Source organism: Mytilus galloprovincialis, chromosome 12 (assembly GCF_965363235.1).
Source record: "Mytilus galloprovincialis chromosome 12, xbMytGall1.hap1.1, whole genome shotgun sequence".
Lineage (NCBI taxonomy): Eukaryota > Metazoa > Mollusca > Bivalvia > Mytilida > Mytilidae > Mytilus > Mytilus galloprovincialis.
The window spans coordinates 53,423,409-53,441,493 of NC_134849.1; the positions used below are offsets into that span (position 1 = coordinate 53,423,409).

The following is an 18,085-nucleotide window of genomic DNA, read 5'->3' on the forward strand; positions in this document are numbered from 1 at the left end:
ATGGAACAGTTTCAAAAGAATGTGTCTTTTGTTTCTTCATGTTTTTTGGAATAATTGATCAGTCATTTTGTCCTTTTATAATTATAAGTTCATATATTCATCTTTAACTATACTTTAATTTTTTCTGAAAGATTTTTCTTAGTGGGACTGTCATTTTGATATTTTTTACGTATATAGAAAAATTTTGCTATAGTCCACAAGATCCTAATTGGATGATTTACAGTTTTTATTTATCATATTATCAATATAATATACTTTTAAACTCACTGATGACAAATGTTCAGTATATAAGATAACCTGTTTAACCAGTGGAACATATTTCACAGACTAGGAACTTATTTTACCAGGTGAGGAACAAATTTCACAAACCCAGAACTTATTTCACCAGGTAAGGAACAAATCTCATAAACCTGGAACCTATTTCACTAGGTAAGGAACAAATTTCACCAACCCAGTACTTATTTCACCAGGTAAAGTGGGGAACTTATTTTTATAGAGATGGAACAAATTATATTGAAATTGTCTATGAAAAAAGTTCTCCCAGAACATATTTCCTGTGATATTAGTTCCACTGGAACATTTTTCACAGGAAAAAATTTTGGCTCACAAACCGTTACGGTAAAATTGACAACATGTACCCAATTTCTAACTTGATCGAAGTTTTGTGGTAGCAATTGTATCTGTTTTTATGAATGAACTTTTTTCTTCCAATGAGAATGGTGAACAATTGATATTGCTTTCATGTATATGTTTCTGTTAAAATAATGATGCCTATTTATATAAGAGTTGATATAAACCCACCAAATGGACGATTGTACTTGGACAGTTCATCAGCAGGACCAACCCTCCTTATAATCTAAAAATATTGTACAAAAAAATCAGTTTTTATATGCAAAATATTAAATTGTATCTTTATAAGTACATCATGTATATGTATCTGCATAAGTTTTGTTGGTGTTATATCTAGTAGCAAACATATCATGCATATTCAGGATCCGATCAAATCAAAAAATAAATTAATAAAAACTTGATTGAGTTCGAAATTAGGGAAACCCTTATGAAACTGAATTGTTTGCCGCAAACTTGCCGCAGACTTGCTGCAAACTTGCGGCAAACAAAAAGTTTGCAGGAACACAGAAAATAGTGTTAGCAGATATTTGCCGCTAGCTGAAAACTTCCGGCAAACATTGCAGCTTTTTGCTGCAAGCTTGCGGCAAGTTTGCAGAAACATCAATGTTTGCCGTAAGATTGCCAGAAAGTTTAAAATAATAAAGAATATTTGCCGCAAGATTGCAGAAAACTTTGATCATTCTATATACAATCGTCAAAGTTTTCTGCAATCTTGCGGCAAATATTCTTTATTATTCTATATGTTTGCCGCAAGATTGCAGAAAACTTTGACGATTCTATATGTTTGCCAGAACTACACAATAATGACTGGGCATGCCTAGTTGGCACTTCCTGGATGCTAACAATTTGAAATTGTGGCTGGGTCATGTTAGTTGTGTTTGGAAATGCATTTCACATACAAGAGATCAAGGAGGCATTTTGGTTCAATAATATGGGATATTCAGTATGTAGTTTTGTAAGTACAAATGGTTCATAGAACTGCATGTTTTAAAAATAATTAATGTTATCATCATACATAATTAAGTAAGCAACTATGTATACATGTATGTGTGATTGAAAAACTTAAGCTATTATAAGTTTGAATTTGTAAGTGATGTACTGCACCATCATGATCATGTTTATTAAGATTAGGTTAAACTCGGTAATGCAATCATTACCTAGCTTTATACCCAATACACATTTGAGATTTTAACTTTTTCATTTTTTAATACAGGTATATTATCATGATTATGTCATTTGAGAATGACTCCTGTCCCTTTTTCAAAACTCAAATTCATGTATGTATTTCCTTAAATCTCACGAGTTTGCAATAATTCTTTCAATGACTGTTTGTATAAAGACAGGAATTGACCGTCTACAAATGTTGCTGTGTAATTTGAAAGAGATAATTTGAATGTGTCTACACACATGACCTTGGTATATGTATAGTTCCTGCAAGTTTGCCGCAAGTTTGCAACAAACAATTGCCGCAAGCTTGCATAATTACATAATTATGTTTGAAGCAAGCTTGCCGCAAACTTCATTTGCATGGTAAAATGGTTGCGGCAATGTTTGCTACAAACTTGTTTGCCGCAGGGCTTATTTTTCGGTAAGGGAAGCCAAAATGACGTGTATATCAAATGTTTGAACTTACGCTATAAGTATATTTATCTTACCTCCTATAGATTTATAGAGATATGATTGGTTAAAGGACTACACGTGGTGACTATGTATATATGATATAGGGTGTCCTTAAAAAAATATAGGGTTAGTTACCATACATGGTTAGTTACCGTATAGGGGTTTATTATAGTAAGTAGTTACTTCCCTTTCAAAACAAAAAAGATGTCACATGAACCCTTTATAAAAACAACACGGTGTTGAGGTAAAATCTGAAGGATTCAACATACGAAGAAATTGATGATGAAAGGTTGAAATAAGTTCATAAAACATAAAGCTAACAAGTTGTTATTGTTGGCATAATGGAGTTACTTCCCTTTCAAAAAAAAAAAAGATATTTTAAAAGGATTCAACAGACGAAGAAATTGATACATGTAATGAACGATTGAAATAAATTCATAGAATAAATTTAAAGACGTAATTACTAGTAGTATTTTTGGAAATGGTCAGTAATGTTTTCATAGAAAAAATAAAGCATGTCAAAGGAGCCTGTATTAAAATCAGTGGTTGTCGTTTGTTTATGTGTTACATATTTGTTTTTCGTTCATCTTTTGTACATAAATAAGGCCGTTAGTTTTCTCTTTTGAATTGTTTTACATTGTCATTTTAGGGCCTTGTATAGCTGACCATGTGCGGTATTGGCTTTGCTCATTGTTGAAGGCCGTACACGGTGACCTATAGTTGTTAATTTCTGTGTCATTTTGGTCAATTGTAGAGAGTTGTCTCATTGACAATCATACCACATCTCCTTGTTTGCTTTGTTTTATATAATATATATGGGATATTCATTCATGCCTCACACAAAATCAATACCTGACAGCAAGAGAACTTTCAAAACGACAAAGTACAGGACTAGTTCTATAATCTAAGCCTTTGTATGTTCATATCGTGTCTTTTCAACGTTTTTTTTTTATCGAATAATATTTGTTTGTTACTATTGAGTTCAGTCGTTAATTTAACTTGAAAAGCGGAAAAACAGACACATGAATATCGACAAGGGGAGATAAAAACTGTTTTATATTTTTTATAACACAAATTTTACCTGTTTATTTAACAAGAGCGAAGTTGTTCCTTTTTTCTTAGCAGACAATTCTTTATTTTTCATTACGTCTTTGTCTTGAAGTTTAAATTGAACGTCCACTAATTTTCTTTTCAGATCTCTAGTTTCTGTATTTTCCAATTTAGATAATTGTTTCCTTTTGAATTCCTAAAAATAAATGTTCACGGTAGGTATAGTGTTCAGTTGGAATAGTGATTTTTGTTCGAGTAAATGAGACGAAGCAAACCATTTTACAAGAATATACTTGAAGATTACGCACCGCTGACTGATTTTACAGCAATATACTTACACATGACAAACCGCTCACTGATTTTACGGCAATATACTTACACATGACGAACCTCTCACTGATTTTACGGCAATATACTTACACATGACAAACCGCTCACTGATTTTACGGCAATATACTTACACATGACGAACCGCTCACTGATTTTACGGCAATATACTTACACATGACGAACCGCTCTGATTTTACAGCAATATACTTACACATGACGAACCGCAAACTGATTTTACAGCAATATACTTACATATGACGAACCGCTCACTGATTTTACAGCAATATACTTACATATGACGAACCGCTGACTGATTTTACAGCAATATACTTACACATGACGAAACGCTCACTGATTTTACGGCAATATACTTACAGATGACGAATCGCTCACTGATTTTACAGCAATATACTTACAGATGACGAACCGCTCACTGATTTTACGGCTATATACTTACACATGACGAACCGCTCACTGATTTTACGGCAATATACTTACACCTGACGAACCGCTCACTGATTTTACAGCAATATACTTACAGATGACGAACCGCTCACTGATTTTACAGCAATATACTTAGATGACGAACCGCTCACTGATTTTACAACAATATACTTAGACATGACGAACCGCTCACTGATTTTGCATCAATATACTTACACAAGACAAACCTCTCATCAATTTTGCATCAATATACTGACACACAACGAAACCAATTTACAGCAGTATACTTTAAATTTTTAATAATGTGAACAGCTCTATGAAGAAATAATAATTGTGATTTGCACGTTTACGTATATACCAGATGCTATTAAAAAACACAATTATTAACAAAAATATAATTTTTACATATTATAACCTTTTATTGCCGTATAAACAAATGAAACATATTTATGACAAACTAAAACAAAACAAAACTAACATACACTCATACATATAATACATATGTATATATATATTATGTTATAGTTATTAACCAAGCAAGTCGGTATATGTCATTTAATTTGCACAGCTCGAGTGACCCTGCTTAACCCGTACGTGGTTATTGGGTCATCTCGTGCTGTGCAAATTAAATGACATATACCGATTTGATTGGTCAATAACTGTTTTAACACATGACGCAATCAGTTTACGTGAACGCGACGATATTCCGCAATTCACAGATCCTTGGAAAGTTCTTGTAGGGTTAATGAAAGGGGGGAAATACGACTTTGGTAAGTTTTGAATTGATAACTTTTTTTATATTAAGGCGTATTCTACAATTGCGATTTGGTGGTAGATTTTTTTTTCGGTTCTGTTAAATTTATTCCCAATTCTTATTTAATTAGACACGAGTAAGACTTTGACAAATTGCGTACTTTCAAATCGGTGTATAACTGAAAGGGTTGTTGAGTTTAGATTAATTGCTTTTGAATTTCTTTCCCTCAATTATATGCTTAGAGAAAGATGTTATATTACCTAAAAAAAATTAAATAAAAAGAAAATACCTTTCTCTTTTAAATCTTTTACTACCCCAGCACCCCCCCCCCCCCCAATTTCTTTTCATCTACTGTATTAATTTTTAAGATACATCTAGATGAAGTCTGATGGTTCTCCAGCTACCCCCTTGTTTTGAAACAAACTTAAATATGATTCTCATTAAATTCGATCCAAAAATAGTCTTTTTATATCAAATAAATAATAAAAAATTCGTTCTAATTCCATTGAGTCTTAAACTAATAAACTAATACAAATCAGATTTCTTTTATCCGTATATTCTTAGATACATTTCTTTTTTGGCAAAAATTACAAATAATTGTTTAAACTATCTTTCTGACTTTAAAACACTGATTTAAGATTTATGTTGTACAAACAATATTATAAAATATGTCCCAGCTTAGATTAAAAAAAGGAATGAGAAACCTTTCTTTTTTTTTCTATTTTGAAACTACGATGTTTGTACAAAGTTCAACTTTGTCGTTATTTCAAGGCAGATGCCGGATTCGGGGGTAGGGTCGAACCTTGGATTGGACAAAATATCGTGTTTAAGCATAACATCGTCAATAATGTTTTTAGTCTCGCTACACTCGGTGATATTATTTTGATTTTATTGAATAACGCCCCCTTAAAATCCAGTAACCGCCCCTAAAGGTAACAAGAGGCTGTCACAACGACAGCAAACCGGATTTATTAACATTTATTTGTGTCCTGCCAATATCACATGAACCATAACGATGAACGGTGAAAGTGAAAATCGTCAATATCAAATTTGACATCCATTTTGTCATCAGTATCAACATATTAAAATTTGAAAAGCTTAGGTTGAATGGTTCATGAGCAAATGCAACAACATGAATGGAAACGCCATTTTCGATCTTTCAAGAACCATAACTGATGAACGGTAAAAGTCAAAATCGACATTATTGAACTTGACCTCCATTTTGTCATCAGTAACAACATATTAAAATTTGAAAAGCTTTGGTTGAACAGTTCATGAGTAAATGCACGGACACGACTGGAAAAGCCATTTTTCAATCTTTCAAGAACCATAACTCCTGAACGGTAAAAGTCAAAATCGTCATTATTGAACTTGACCTCCATTTTGTCTTCAGTAACAACATGTATTAAAATTTGGGGAGCTTTGGTTGAACAGTTCATGCGTAAATGAACGGACGCGACTGAATATGCCATTTTTCAATCTTTCAAGAACCATAACTCCTGAACTCCTAAAAGTCAAAATCGTCATTATTGAACTTGACCTTCATTTTGTTGTCAGTAACAACATATTAAAATTTTAAAAGCTTTGGTTGAACGGTTCATGAGTAAATGCACGGACAACATGCATTTGGTTGCCGCCCGCCCGACCGCCCGACTGCCCGCCGTACATCCCCAAATCAATAACCGACATTTATGTCACAAAAATCCGGTTAAAAATATATTTGAACTGTGCAGTATATCTGAGGTAGTTAATGCACACCTTTGCTGTGCATTATCCAGATTATAGCATAATTGGAACAAAGGGATTTTACCCATGTCATGTGTTAAATAATATATCAATTGTTGTAAGTATAAAATATAGTGACAATTCAAAATACAAATTACAACATATCAATATAGTATTACCACAAAACTTTTTACCATGGTAAATCAGGAGTCCCTTGTCCTCAGTTCAATTGACTGTTTTAAAAAGGAACCTTAACTTTGTACCTGTTGAAAATCTGATGGATTGAGTATATATTGTAGCTTTTGTTTTATTAGTGCAACTCATAAAGTCGGGATTTTGAGAAGCAATTTCAGAGAAGTAATTATTTCTTATTTTTTTAAAATTTATTTCGCAATGAAAGAGAAGTGAAATTCATCATCTATATCTTTAATAGGGCAAAAATTACATAATCTAAGATTTCGTGGTACTTTTTTTTTATATCTATACCCAATTCAAGTTCCAGATTATGATCACATATTCTAAATTTAGTAATAAGTTTACGAAATTCAAAGTTTGAATGTGACAAGTAAATTACAGATAAATACCAATTCATCTTCAAGATCTTTTACCACCTCGGCAGCGTCTTCTTGGAATTCCCGCTGGAAAATCAATTGATTGCGTAAATAATCATTTGTAATATTTATATTGAGGAACATTTTTTAAAGTTCAGCAACAAATATTTTCGAATTTCAAAAATAAACGATACTGCATTTCCTAAATTTTAATGACAGATGCCGTATTGGTACATGAGAGGGCACATAACTTCGAAGTTTCACTGAGTTTTAACTACAACTTTAATGGATATGTTCCAGACCGTATGAGTATTTGGACCGTACGCGTACGGTCTGACTTATATAAGAAGTTGACAAAGTTACTTCTTAGATGCATATAACATATCAGTATAACTTAACTCTCAAATAATTGATATAAAAAAGTTTAATTGAAATTGAAAAAAAACCCACTTTATATTTTAATGATTTAAAAAATTCACGCTTAAGTTATTAAATCTGTTAATCTCTTGTATTTAGCATGTCGATCACTCAGTAAAATAATTGAATTATGATCAAAGATCGGAAGTAGTTAGACTTGGGGAGGACAATTGTTTTAGAATATTTAGCAACTTTAAAAATGCAAATGCTAAGGAACATCAAGGCCGTAACTACCCTTGAGGCAAAATTGCCTCACTAAAATTTCGACACTGATTATTTTTATTATACATAATATATATAAATATAATAGTCATTTATTGTTCTGTCTCAATCTTAATTTCTATAACTTGTCATCATTCCTTTTAAACTTTTCTCCCTGGATATAACTCAGCATCTCAACGGTAGATGTTTCTCGATTAAATTTACCAAGTACATGAGTAACGATAATCATCACGGATCGGTCATGGTATCTTCTTGATCAATACTACATGTACTATGAGCACAACTATTTTTTTATTCTTTTGAAGAAAGATTTCTTTCTTTTACCTTTCTGGGTAAATCTAAGATTTATTTCCTCTAACATGGGAGGATCAAAACTACTATCTGGTTCCCATGTGCGTGGCTTATCAAGCCATTCAACTCTCATGTACCTTTTACCATTGCACAATTTACCTCTTTTAATTTGATGAAAATTAAATGATTGTTGCTCGATATGAGGCTTATTTGTGTGGTTTTCTGTAACATTTTCTTGACTTAAATCATTTTCAGGTTGTATGTTATCATTTGGCGGTTCTTCAAGAGGTTCAGCATTATCAACTTCCTGAAAACTTAGCTAATCCTATCTCTCTGTTTGAAAAGCAAAAACAATGTCCTGATTTTTCTGATATCATTAAATATCTGCAAGATAGAGAACTTTTCTGAGGATGAGAAATGAGAATATTAAGAAGTTGACAAAGTTACTTCTTAGATGCATATAACATATCAGTATAACTTAACTCTCAAATAATTGATATAAAAAAGTTTAATTGAAATTGAAAAAAAAACACTTTTTATTTAATGATTTAAAAAATTCACGCTTAAGTTATTAAATCTGTTAATCTCTTGTATTTAGCATGTCGATCACTCAGTAAAATAATTGAATTATGATCAAAGATCGGAAGTAGTTAGACTTGGGGAGGACAATTGTTTTAGAATATTTAGCAACTTTAAAAATGCAAATGCTAAGGAACATCAAAGCCGTAACTACCCTTGAGGCAAAATTGCCTCACTAAAATTTCGACACTGATCATTTTTATTATACATATATATAAATATAATAGTCATTTATTGTTCTGTCTCAATCTTAATTTCTATAACTTGTCATCATTCCTTTTAAACTTTTCTCCCTGGATATAACTCAGCATCTCAACGGTAGATGTTTCTCGATTAAATTAACCAAGTACATGAGTAACGATAATCATCACGGATCTGTCATGGTATCTTCTTGATCAATACTACATGTACTATGAGCACAACTATTTTTTTTTATTCTTTTGAAGAAAGATTTCTTTCTTTTACCTTTCTGGGTAAATCTAAGATTTATTTCCTCTAACATGGGAGGATCAAAACTACTATCTGGTTCCCATGTGCGTGGCTTATCAAGCCATTCAACTCTCATGTACCTTTTACCATTGCGCAATTTACCTCTTTTAATTTGATGAAAATTAAATGATTGTTGCTCGATATGAGGCTTATTTGTGTGGTTTTCTGTAACATTTTCTTGACTTAAATCATTTTCAGGTTGTATGTTATCATTTGGCGGTTCTTCAAGAGGTTCAGCATTATCAACTTCCTGAAAACTTAGCTAATCCTATATCTCTGTTTGAAAAGCAAAAACAATGTCCTGATTTTTCTGATATCATTAAATATCTGCAAGATAGAGAACTTTTCTGAGGATGAGAAACTCAGTCGTGCAATTGTATCTGAAAGTCCTTATTACTCTATTTCTAATGGTATTTTGTATCATTTATATCAGAGAAGATGTTGGAAGTTACCCAAGGAACTTAGGCAAATTAAACAGATAGCATTGCCTACTTGTCTAAGAGAAGAGGCTCTTCACTCATATCATGACTCCTTATTAGGGGAGGTCACTTAGGTGCTGATAAGGTCTATTCCATGATGGAAAAATATTATTGGCCAAAAATGCATGCAAATGTAAACCAATACATAAAAACTTGCGAAAGGTGTCAACGTGCTAAAAAAAATTACAACCCCAACAAACCACCTTTGTCTCCAATGCCACATGTTGGTAGATTTCATCGTTGGCATGTTGATATACTAGGTCCTTTGTCAAAAACACCACAAGGTTTTGAACATGTTTTAGTAGTAGTTGATTCTTTCACTCGTTGGACAGAAGCTTAAATTTCCCTATGAAAACACAAACAGCAAAAGAGGTAGCAACTATATAATGCTCAGAAGTTTTTGCCCGTTTTGGCAGTCCTAAATTTTTATTTAGTGATAGAGGTCAATCCTTCATGGCAAAGGTTATCAAAGCAATTTGTGAAGTTTTCCAGGTTAAACAACACCATTCAAGTTCATATCATGTAAATACAAATGGTACTGTTAAACGTCAAAATAGCACATTAGCAGCATACAGACATCACAAGTCGTCAAGGTATAGACCCCGTTGGTATAAGACCAATTCCAAGCAAACACATAGAGACTCTAATTCTGACAGATCTCTGGTTAAAAACAGGCTCTAGCAGAAAAAGGAAAAGCGAAACTGAAGGTAAAGAAGGAATAATTCTAGTATTTTTTTTTGTGAACAGAGTCTCAGTATTGCATATAACTTCATTAGAATAATCCAAAAACGATAAGTAGACTGACAAATCAAGTACTGGGCATCGCAAGGGGGCAGTCCTGTCTGTGTATTCATTTCTCTGTTCCACAAACTTTAATCTTTCTCTTTACAGATAAAATATGAAACATGCATGGATTATTTGTTATCCATGTTTCTTTAACCTTAAAAATATCCCATATTCCAATTTGACATTATTGAGGAATGGAAGAACATTAAACACAGGATTTTGTCTTTACTTATTCGGGACTACGGAATTTCGTTTCTTTATATTCAGGGTTTTGGAATCGGATACCCCAACCCCTAACCTCTAAATTGATAGATTCTGGAACTAAAATACCACCGACTATTTCCAGAAATAATTTGAAATTACGGACCTACATGTATAAACGTCAAAAACTCCATTCCAATTCCCCTGTATCCATATTATATATACCTACTCTATAGATAGAATCATATACATGTATCTTATCTCATTCTATCCCTAGTTTGTCTTCTCTTTGTCAGCATACAAGCGAGTTTAATATTTTGTAACTGCGACTGTATACAAAGTTATATGATGGTGCTTACAGGAAAGCGTAATTCCCTTTTGCAAACAAAACTGTTACTACCGATGAAGCTACCGAATTGCCGATGGAGAAGGAATTGGAAGAAAACATTGATCATTGTGTTGATGATAATGTTCTACCTTTAGAAACACAGACTGCCCTGAAACGACTGAAAACTTGGAAAAGAGCATGCCTGAGTGGCGAGAGATTGTGCAGTCTTGCCATGCTCCATGTTCATCGCGATAAGGATATCAGCAGTCCAAATTATGATTCTGAAACGATTTGACTGAACTGGCCATAGAAAAATTTAGCAAACTCTACTGAATCGATGTTTGTTCGATGTTCTGGCAACAGATTCAAATTGATATTTGGATGATTATCTTATATATTAATTTAAATAAAGTTGTTAAAAATTTGGTGTTTGTAAAAGTCTTAAAATATGAAAAAATTGTATAAAAAGTGTCCAAATTTAAACCATTATCAAACTCTCTAAAAATGCCTAGAATGCAGGATTTTGCACCATTCATTTCATACCCTCCAAAAAAAAATTTCGACTCGCTTCGCTCGGCTCAATTATTTTGCCACACTAAAATAAGATACCTAGTTACGGCCTTGAACATACACAAACTGCAAAAATGTAAATGTAAAAAATATTAGTACATTACTTGTGGCAGCAAGTGTAACATTGGTTGAGAGTACCAAAATAAGAATCAAGATATACAATTAAACAAATATTTAATTTCAATTGTTCATTTGTTCATTTTATCCGTGTAATTGTAATAATATCAATTAGTAAAACTAAAAATAAAGATTGTGATTAATGTTAATTTGTTTAAATTTAACCTATATGATCTAATATGGTCTGCTCGTACTGGACCACACGCGTATACTCATACGGTCCGACCGTACGCGTATGGTCGGACCGTACGAGTAGTATACGTTTACGGTCCAAATACTTATATGGTCTGGAACAGATATATCCTATTTTAATGTTTGAGGAGCATTTTTACATTTTTGCATTGTTTCCATGATAACAACAGAATCTCCCAAATTAAATACCAGTCAATATTGCTGTAAAATTTCATTGCGTTTTGGAGAATTTTGAAATTTTTAACTCCTTTTCTGCCATTTCATGGCAACATTCCAACTTTTCACATTTTTCTGTTTCCAAAGTCAGATGCACAATTTTATATGGTGGTCCCATTTTAGTAAACCGTCATTAAAGTTTGTCCCCTAAAATCAGAAAAATACTGCGGAAAGACTGAATTATTGAAAGGAAAAAAAAGCAATAATATGCGTCATCCGACATGGTCGATCGGGTGACATAACTACAGTACAATGTATGCTCCACAAATTTCAATTATACAGATTTAAACATTGGACAGTTTTATTTGAATTTTAAAATATAACTTTAAAAACAATATTTCGCTGACAAAGAACAAAAGCCCATGGTGATAAAGTTTTAACAATTTAATAAAACATTCTATTCATTCACTTTTTTTTTATATAAATAAGGCCGTTAGTTTTCTCGTTTGAATTATTTTACATTGTCTTATCGTGGCCTTTTATAGCTGACTATGAGGTATGGGCTTTTCTCATTGTTGAAGGCCGTACGGTGACCTATAGTTGTTAATGTCTGTGTCATTTTGGTCTCTTGTGGACAGTTGTCTCATTGGCAATCATACCACATCTTCATTTTTATATTATAAAACAAAAATAACAATACTCACATATGCAAATACTGGGTTCCCATCATTTATTTGGTGATTAGGTCTGTTTTGTTCAGGCTCCTAAATGAATGTAAACACTACGATTCATATTCTTGTTATGCGCACACGCATTTATGGCCATAACACAAAAAGAAACAAACATATTAAAACATGCATACATCCATACAAAAAACTGTCTAGCTCCTTCAGAAATAAAACAAAATCAAAAACAAAATCAAAGAGTTTCAATCAATGCAAATTGGTATTATACTAATTTGTAAACATGAACAAACAATCGGACAAAAACTGATCTATTGATTTGACGTTTTGGTTGGTGTTAAACACATGTAACAAATATACATGCACGTGATTACAAAAAACCATGTTGATGTGGTGAAAGCAGAAACTCAGTTGAATTTTCTGTGCTGGTCCAAACGGTAAAGTCCGTCAAAAAAGTAACAGTACCCGGACATTTTAGACTTCGTGCCGACCCGTGTAAGCTCACTTCTTATTGCCGTGTGCTTACCAAACATCAAGAACAAAATCATTTTAATGACAATTTTCAAGATTTTGGTTTTATCCGGATGCGGTGAGATCTCACGATTTCCTGCACGCAAGCTGAGCACCGGTTACCGAAGAGACCACCGAAGCTGTTCATGAATTCAAAAGGAATTTCTTCGTCCTTAAGTTTACAGTATTCCATTGACACTCGATGAATACATATTAATGCATACAAAATTTATATAAAATATATACTCCAATTTAAAAAGAAACCAATTATCTAATTGTATAAAAACGCCCATGGATCAAATTAATGACAGGTACATGTATTATAATGTTTCTCTAATGATTGTGGCTAGTCCTATATTATATATCGAGGCATTATTTTCTATTTATGTTTACTATTTACTTATTTTGCTATACTCTTGATTTTTTTATTTTTTTTTACTATCAATGGTGTGCCCTTGTAGTGTAATAGTATCAGATTATTACATGGCATTTTTCATATCGCATGTATTATCAGCCCTAGGTTCAATATCAGCCCAAGAGCCGCATGGCTCGAGGGCTGATAATACATGCGATATGAAAAATGACATGTTATGATCTTTTTATCATATGCTTCAACAGTGGAGAAAAATAACAGATTCATATATTGATCCTTTTACGTGGTTCCCATATAGAAATTCAATTGATTGATTGATTGTTGGTTGCTTAACGTCCAGTGGCAAATATTTCTTGCATATTCAGGACGAGAACAAGTTCACAATAAATACAATAGTCATAATAGAGGCCATAAGGGATGATGGTCGGGGAAATTTGGACTGCCCTGGAAAATGAGGGTATATTGGATAGGGACAGAAATTTTGCCGTACAACAGGCCACCTACGGGCCCTCAAAGAGATGTTGTAAGGGTTCTTAACGTGCAAAGAGCGTGGCACTCTCTTTACACGAGACATCGGATTTAACGTCCCCATTCTGACCGGACGTGACTGCGAACTTTATACATCCCGCACAGCCAAACGGACGCCCCACTTCGGCAAGCGTTTTACTGCCGGTCGGGAGAAGACCAAGTGACCATATTTCTATTCCCCAGTCACCCTTGGGGGTAGAAGTTCAAAGAGTGAAAAGTTCACGCACGTCGGACCCACAATTTAGTACATTCGATTTGAAATCTTTCTATCATATGCCTCAACAGAGAAGAAAAATATTTTAAATGGACGAATCGACAAAAATATACATAATGAACACTGTTTGGAAAAGTTAACTTTTTTAAAGTAACTTTCTAAATTATGTTTGAAACTTTGAAAAATGCATTTATTCAATAATTTGTTTCTTTGTTTTTTGTTTTGTTTTTGTTTTGTTTTTATTATTTTACACAATATACTTTCCAGTATTCAAATTGTAGTTTTGTACTACTTCGTAATTTTTTTCACTGAAAACTTAGCTTTGACTATGATGTGTATTTTCCGGAATGTGCCGAGTATCACCGGAATGCCATGCGATAACGTTACGGAAAGGCATGTGATAACAATCGAAGCATGTGATAAACTTTTCATATCAGCCCGCTAAGCACAAATTCGAAAAATATGGAAATTACGTTAATTTAATGCTATTATCATACAGTACAAATCATGTTATTTAGTCTAAGTATATGATATAAAGAGAAATATTTCTTCGTGCAAGAAATAGATAACAGGCCACAACCTATTTGTATAGTTATAGATTATCGTTGGTCATCTCAACTGATTTTCTTGCTTAAGCCATTACGGCGAAAGTGAGAAAAGCAGTCGAATGGAGCTGATCAATGATAATCTATGTATCACTATTTTAACCATGAAGACGTTGTTAACTTCATAGACAACGGGACGTGCGACCTTATTTTCTAACTACTTACATCATAGTCAAATCAGGCTCTTTGCTGACGATAGCATCATTTACCGACAGATAAAATCACCATCAGATTGCCTTAAACTCCAGGAAGACCTAGAAGGAGCAATCAAATGGGAACAATGCAGTTCCACCCTGATAAATGGCTAATGCAGTTCCACCCTCATCTTCGCTAGCCAAGGGTTACGATCCACTCCCGCTCTCTTCACCCTTGGCGGATTGAGATAAAATTTCGGAGAAACAAGGTAAGGATTTTTATTGGTTGCAGTAGAAACTCGCTGCATCCAATCAAAAAGCGCCTATAAAATGATCACGTGTAGATGTAGAAAGTGTTTGTAAACAATTGCCACGTGTTTATTGCGCAACAAGTCTTTACATCACTTAACATACGACTATATTTAGTGACAACTGGAATGTTTTAATCAACTAATAGAAGTTCCTGTGTATGTTTCATGCACAAATGCATGAATGTTGACGTATATTTTCGTTTCCGGCTTTACCAAGTGTGTAGAATCTAGACGCTACAGTGTTTTTACCTCCAAATTGAAGAGTTCAAGTGCTACCATTGGTCAAGATTAATGTATTCGGAATGGGCGTGACTTTAATCTTCCGATAGATGGCGCAACATTGATATCACAAATGTTAGCTCAATCTGCCAAGGGTGAAGAGAGCGGGAGTGGATCGTAACCCTTGGCTAGCGAAGATGTTCCACCCTGATAAATGCAACATACTTAGAGTGACCACAAAGAAAACACCTATCCATTTTTATTACAACATGCACGGTCACATTCTTGAGTCAGTTGAAAATGCAAAATATTTAGGTATAACTATTTCATCAAATTTAAAATGGAACAAACACATTCAGAACATGACATCTAAAGCAAATAAGACCCTTGGATTCATCAGAAGAAACTTAAAAATAAACTCAGTAACCATCAAAGACCGAGCATACCAAGCCCTTATTAGACCAAAACTTGAATACTGCTGCACTGTCTGGGACCCCTACACAACAGAGAACATTAACTCCATAGAAAAAGTTCAAAGAGTTCTGACGTGCAGCGAGATATGTATGCTCAAACTACAAATATACTGAAAGTGTAACAAACATGATTAACACACTCCACTGGCCAACATTACAAGAAAGGAGACTCAAAAGCAGATTAAATATGTTCCATAGAATAACAAACAACAAAATTGCCATACCACATACTGACATATTAATTAAAAGCCAATCAAACACCAGGTCTAGCCACGAACAAACATACCGACAAATTCGATGCAGCAAAGACAGTTACAAATTTTCATTTTTCTGCCAAACTATAAAAGACTGGAACAAATTACCAGAACCAATAGCCTGCAGCACCACTACTGAGTGCTTCAAGGAGAAACTCACTAGAGAGATGCTCCTTGACACTTACAAACACCTACATGTATAATATGTATCTTGTTTTTATCTTATACCAAAAATTAAAAAATAAAAATTGAAAAATATTACTTACATATACATTTGTATCATAAAAATTGAAAAATTATTAAGAAACCAAAAATATATATTTTTAATCATTAACAATATTGTTAAACCAGGCATGCGCCGGAAAGTAATCATCAACCAGTTGATGTTTTTCTGTATATAAAGAAGAAGAAGAACTATAATTTTTCATATCACTCTACTATGCTGAGAAAGGCAATTATCTGTCAGTAAGATTCGCATTATATTTCCATGATGATGATTGGCTATAAGTTAGGCACTTGAAGTCTTTTAAAGGTTACAACTATGTACATTTCGTTCATTGTAATGGACATATGCGAACTGTTCAAATATACACAAAACACTCACAAATTTCACCTGATTTTTTGTTTGTCTTTCATTACATTTTTGAAGCGAACATACAGTTTTGAAATAGCTGGTATTACAGTTTGACACTGGAACAGGATATGATGTCATACTGGTACCAAGGGTTCATGGAATTTTTAATTTAATACAACCGAGTGTTATCATATGAGAAATATTCTCAACAACTCATGAGAATATGATATCGCTGGATATCAACTCTCGTTATTTAATTTAGATAGTAATAAATTAATAAACTCGCCATAGGCTCGTTGAATTAAATAGCTCCAGTACTCCAGTTGATATGAAACGACATTCAATTCTCACTTATTATTAAACCTAGAATGGTTTCGGAGTGTCCAGCGAGAACTACCGACCATCGTCAATGGGAAAATTTTGGTTGGTTATATATGGAACCAATGAAGCGTGACGAGAGCGGGGCCCCCTCTTATGTAGTGGGAAGTACTTGAGATATAACATCTGAAACCGTATATATATATATATATAAATATGAACCTCAACATCAATGCGATACAAACTTACGCATGTTTCGAAGCCAAGTAATGATTTCAAATGCGAAAACATGTTCCTATATATCCTGTGTTGCTCAAGCCGCTTGATTGTAAACAATACTCATCAATATTTACACAGTCACGTGTATATATATATATATATAACGTTACGTAGTTTGACTATACACACTTCACATCGAAAAAAATCCAACATTTAATATAATAAATTATAGTAACTTTTTTTACTCAGAGACTCAAAGAGATAAAAAGGGTCGGACACAGGTTTGACGAACTTATGAAGACTTTTCCTTTACATAAGACAACAGTTACGTGACGTCAACATGGAAAAAGAATTGAAAAAAACTGACCACAAATATTATTCGTCGGTGGAAAGACAAACTGATGAATAAAGACCTATATATATATATAGGAAATGTAAAATTAAAGCTTTATGCATTTTATTCAGATGAACCAAAAACCTTGCCTGGATTTTGATGCCATTTCCCCTTTGTCTGCAGAAGATGTTAGCAATCATCAATTGTTGGTCCCTATATTGTCCATGCAAATTAATAGAGTTTATAAGGTCCATTTGGACCATTTGGCTAAAATTAGCTGTATTTTCACCTCAAAATAAACTGAATTGTATGATTTAGAAACTTCAAAACTTAACTGGATTTGCAGTGCACTATTTTCGTCTAGTGCAGAAGATGATAAAATTAACAAACAGTTCAGTTTCACTT

The 18,085-nt window shown here is 33.2% G+C and overlaps 1 protein-coding gene across 1 annotated transcript; it reads right to left on the reverse strand.

Annotated features, from left to right (window-relative positions):
• Positions 1-760: 760 nt before the first annotated feature.
• LOC143055497 (uncharacterized) lies at positions 761-17,463 on the reverse strand. The gene is made up of 5 exons (XM_076228647.1): positions 17,377-17,463; positions 12,636-12,695; positions 7,138-7,191; positions 3,332-3,496; positions 761-856 (listed from the first exon to the last, which is right to left on the reverse strand). Exons 1-5 carry the CDS (start codon positions 17,416-17,418, stop codon positions 776-778), a joined length of 402 nt encoding a protein of 133 aa, XP_076084762.1. The 5' UTR covers positions 17,419-17,463; the 3' UTR covers positions 761-775.
• Between the last annotated feature and the right edge of the window lie 622 nt (positions 17,464-18,085).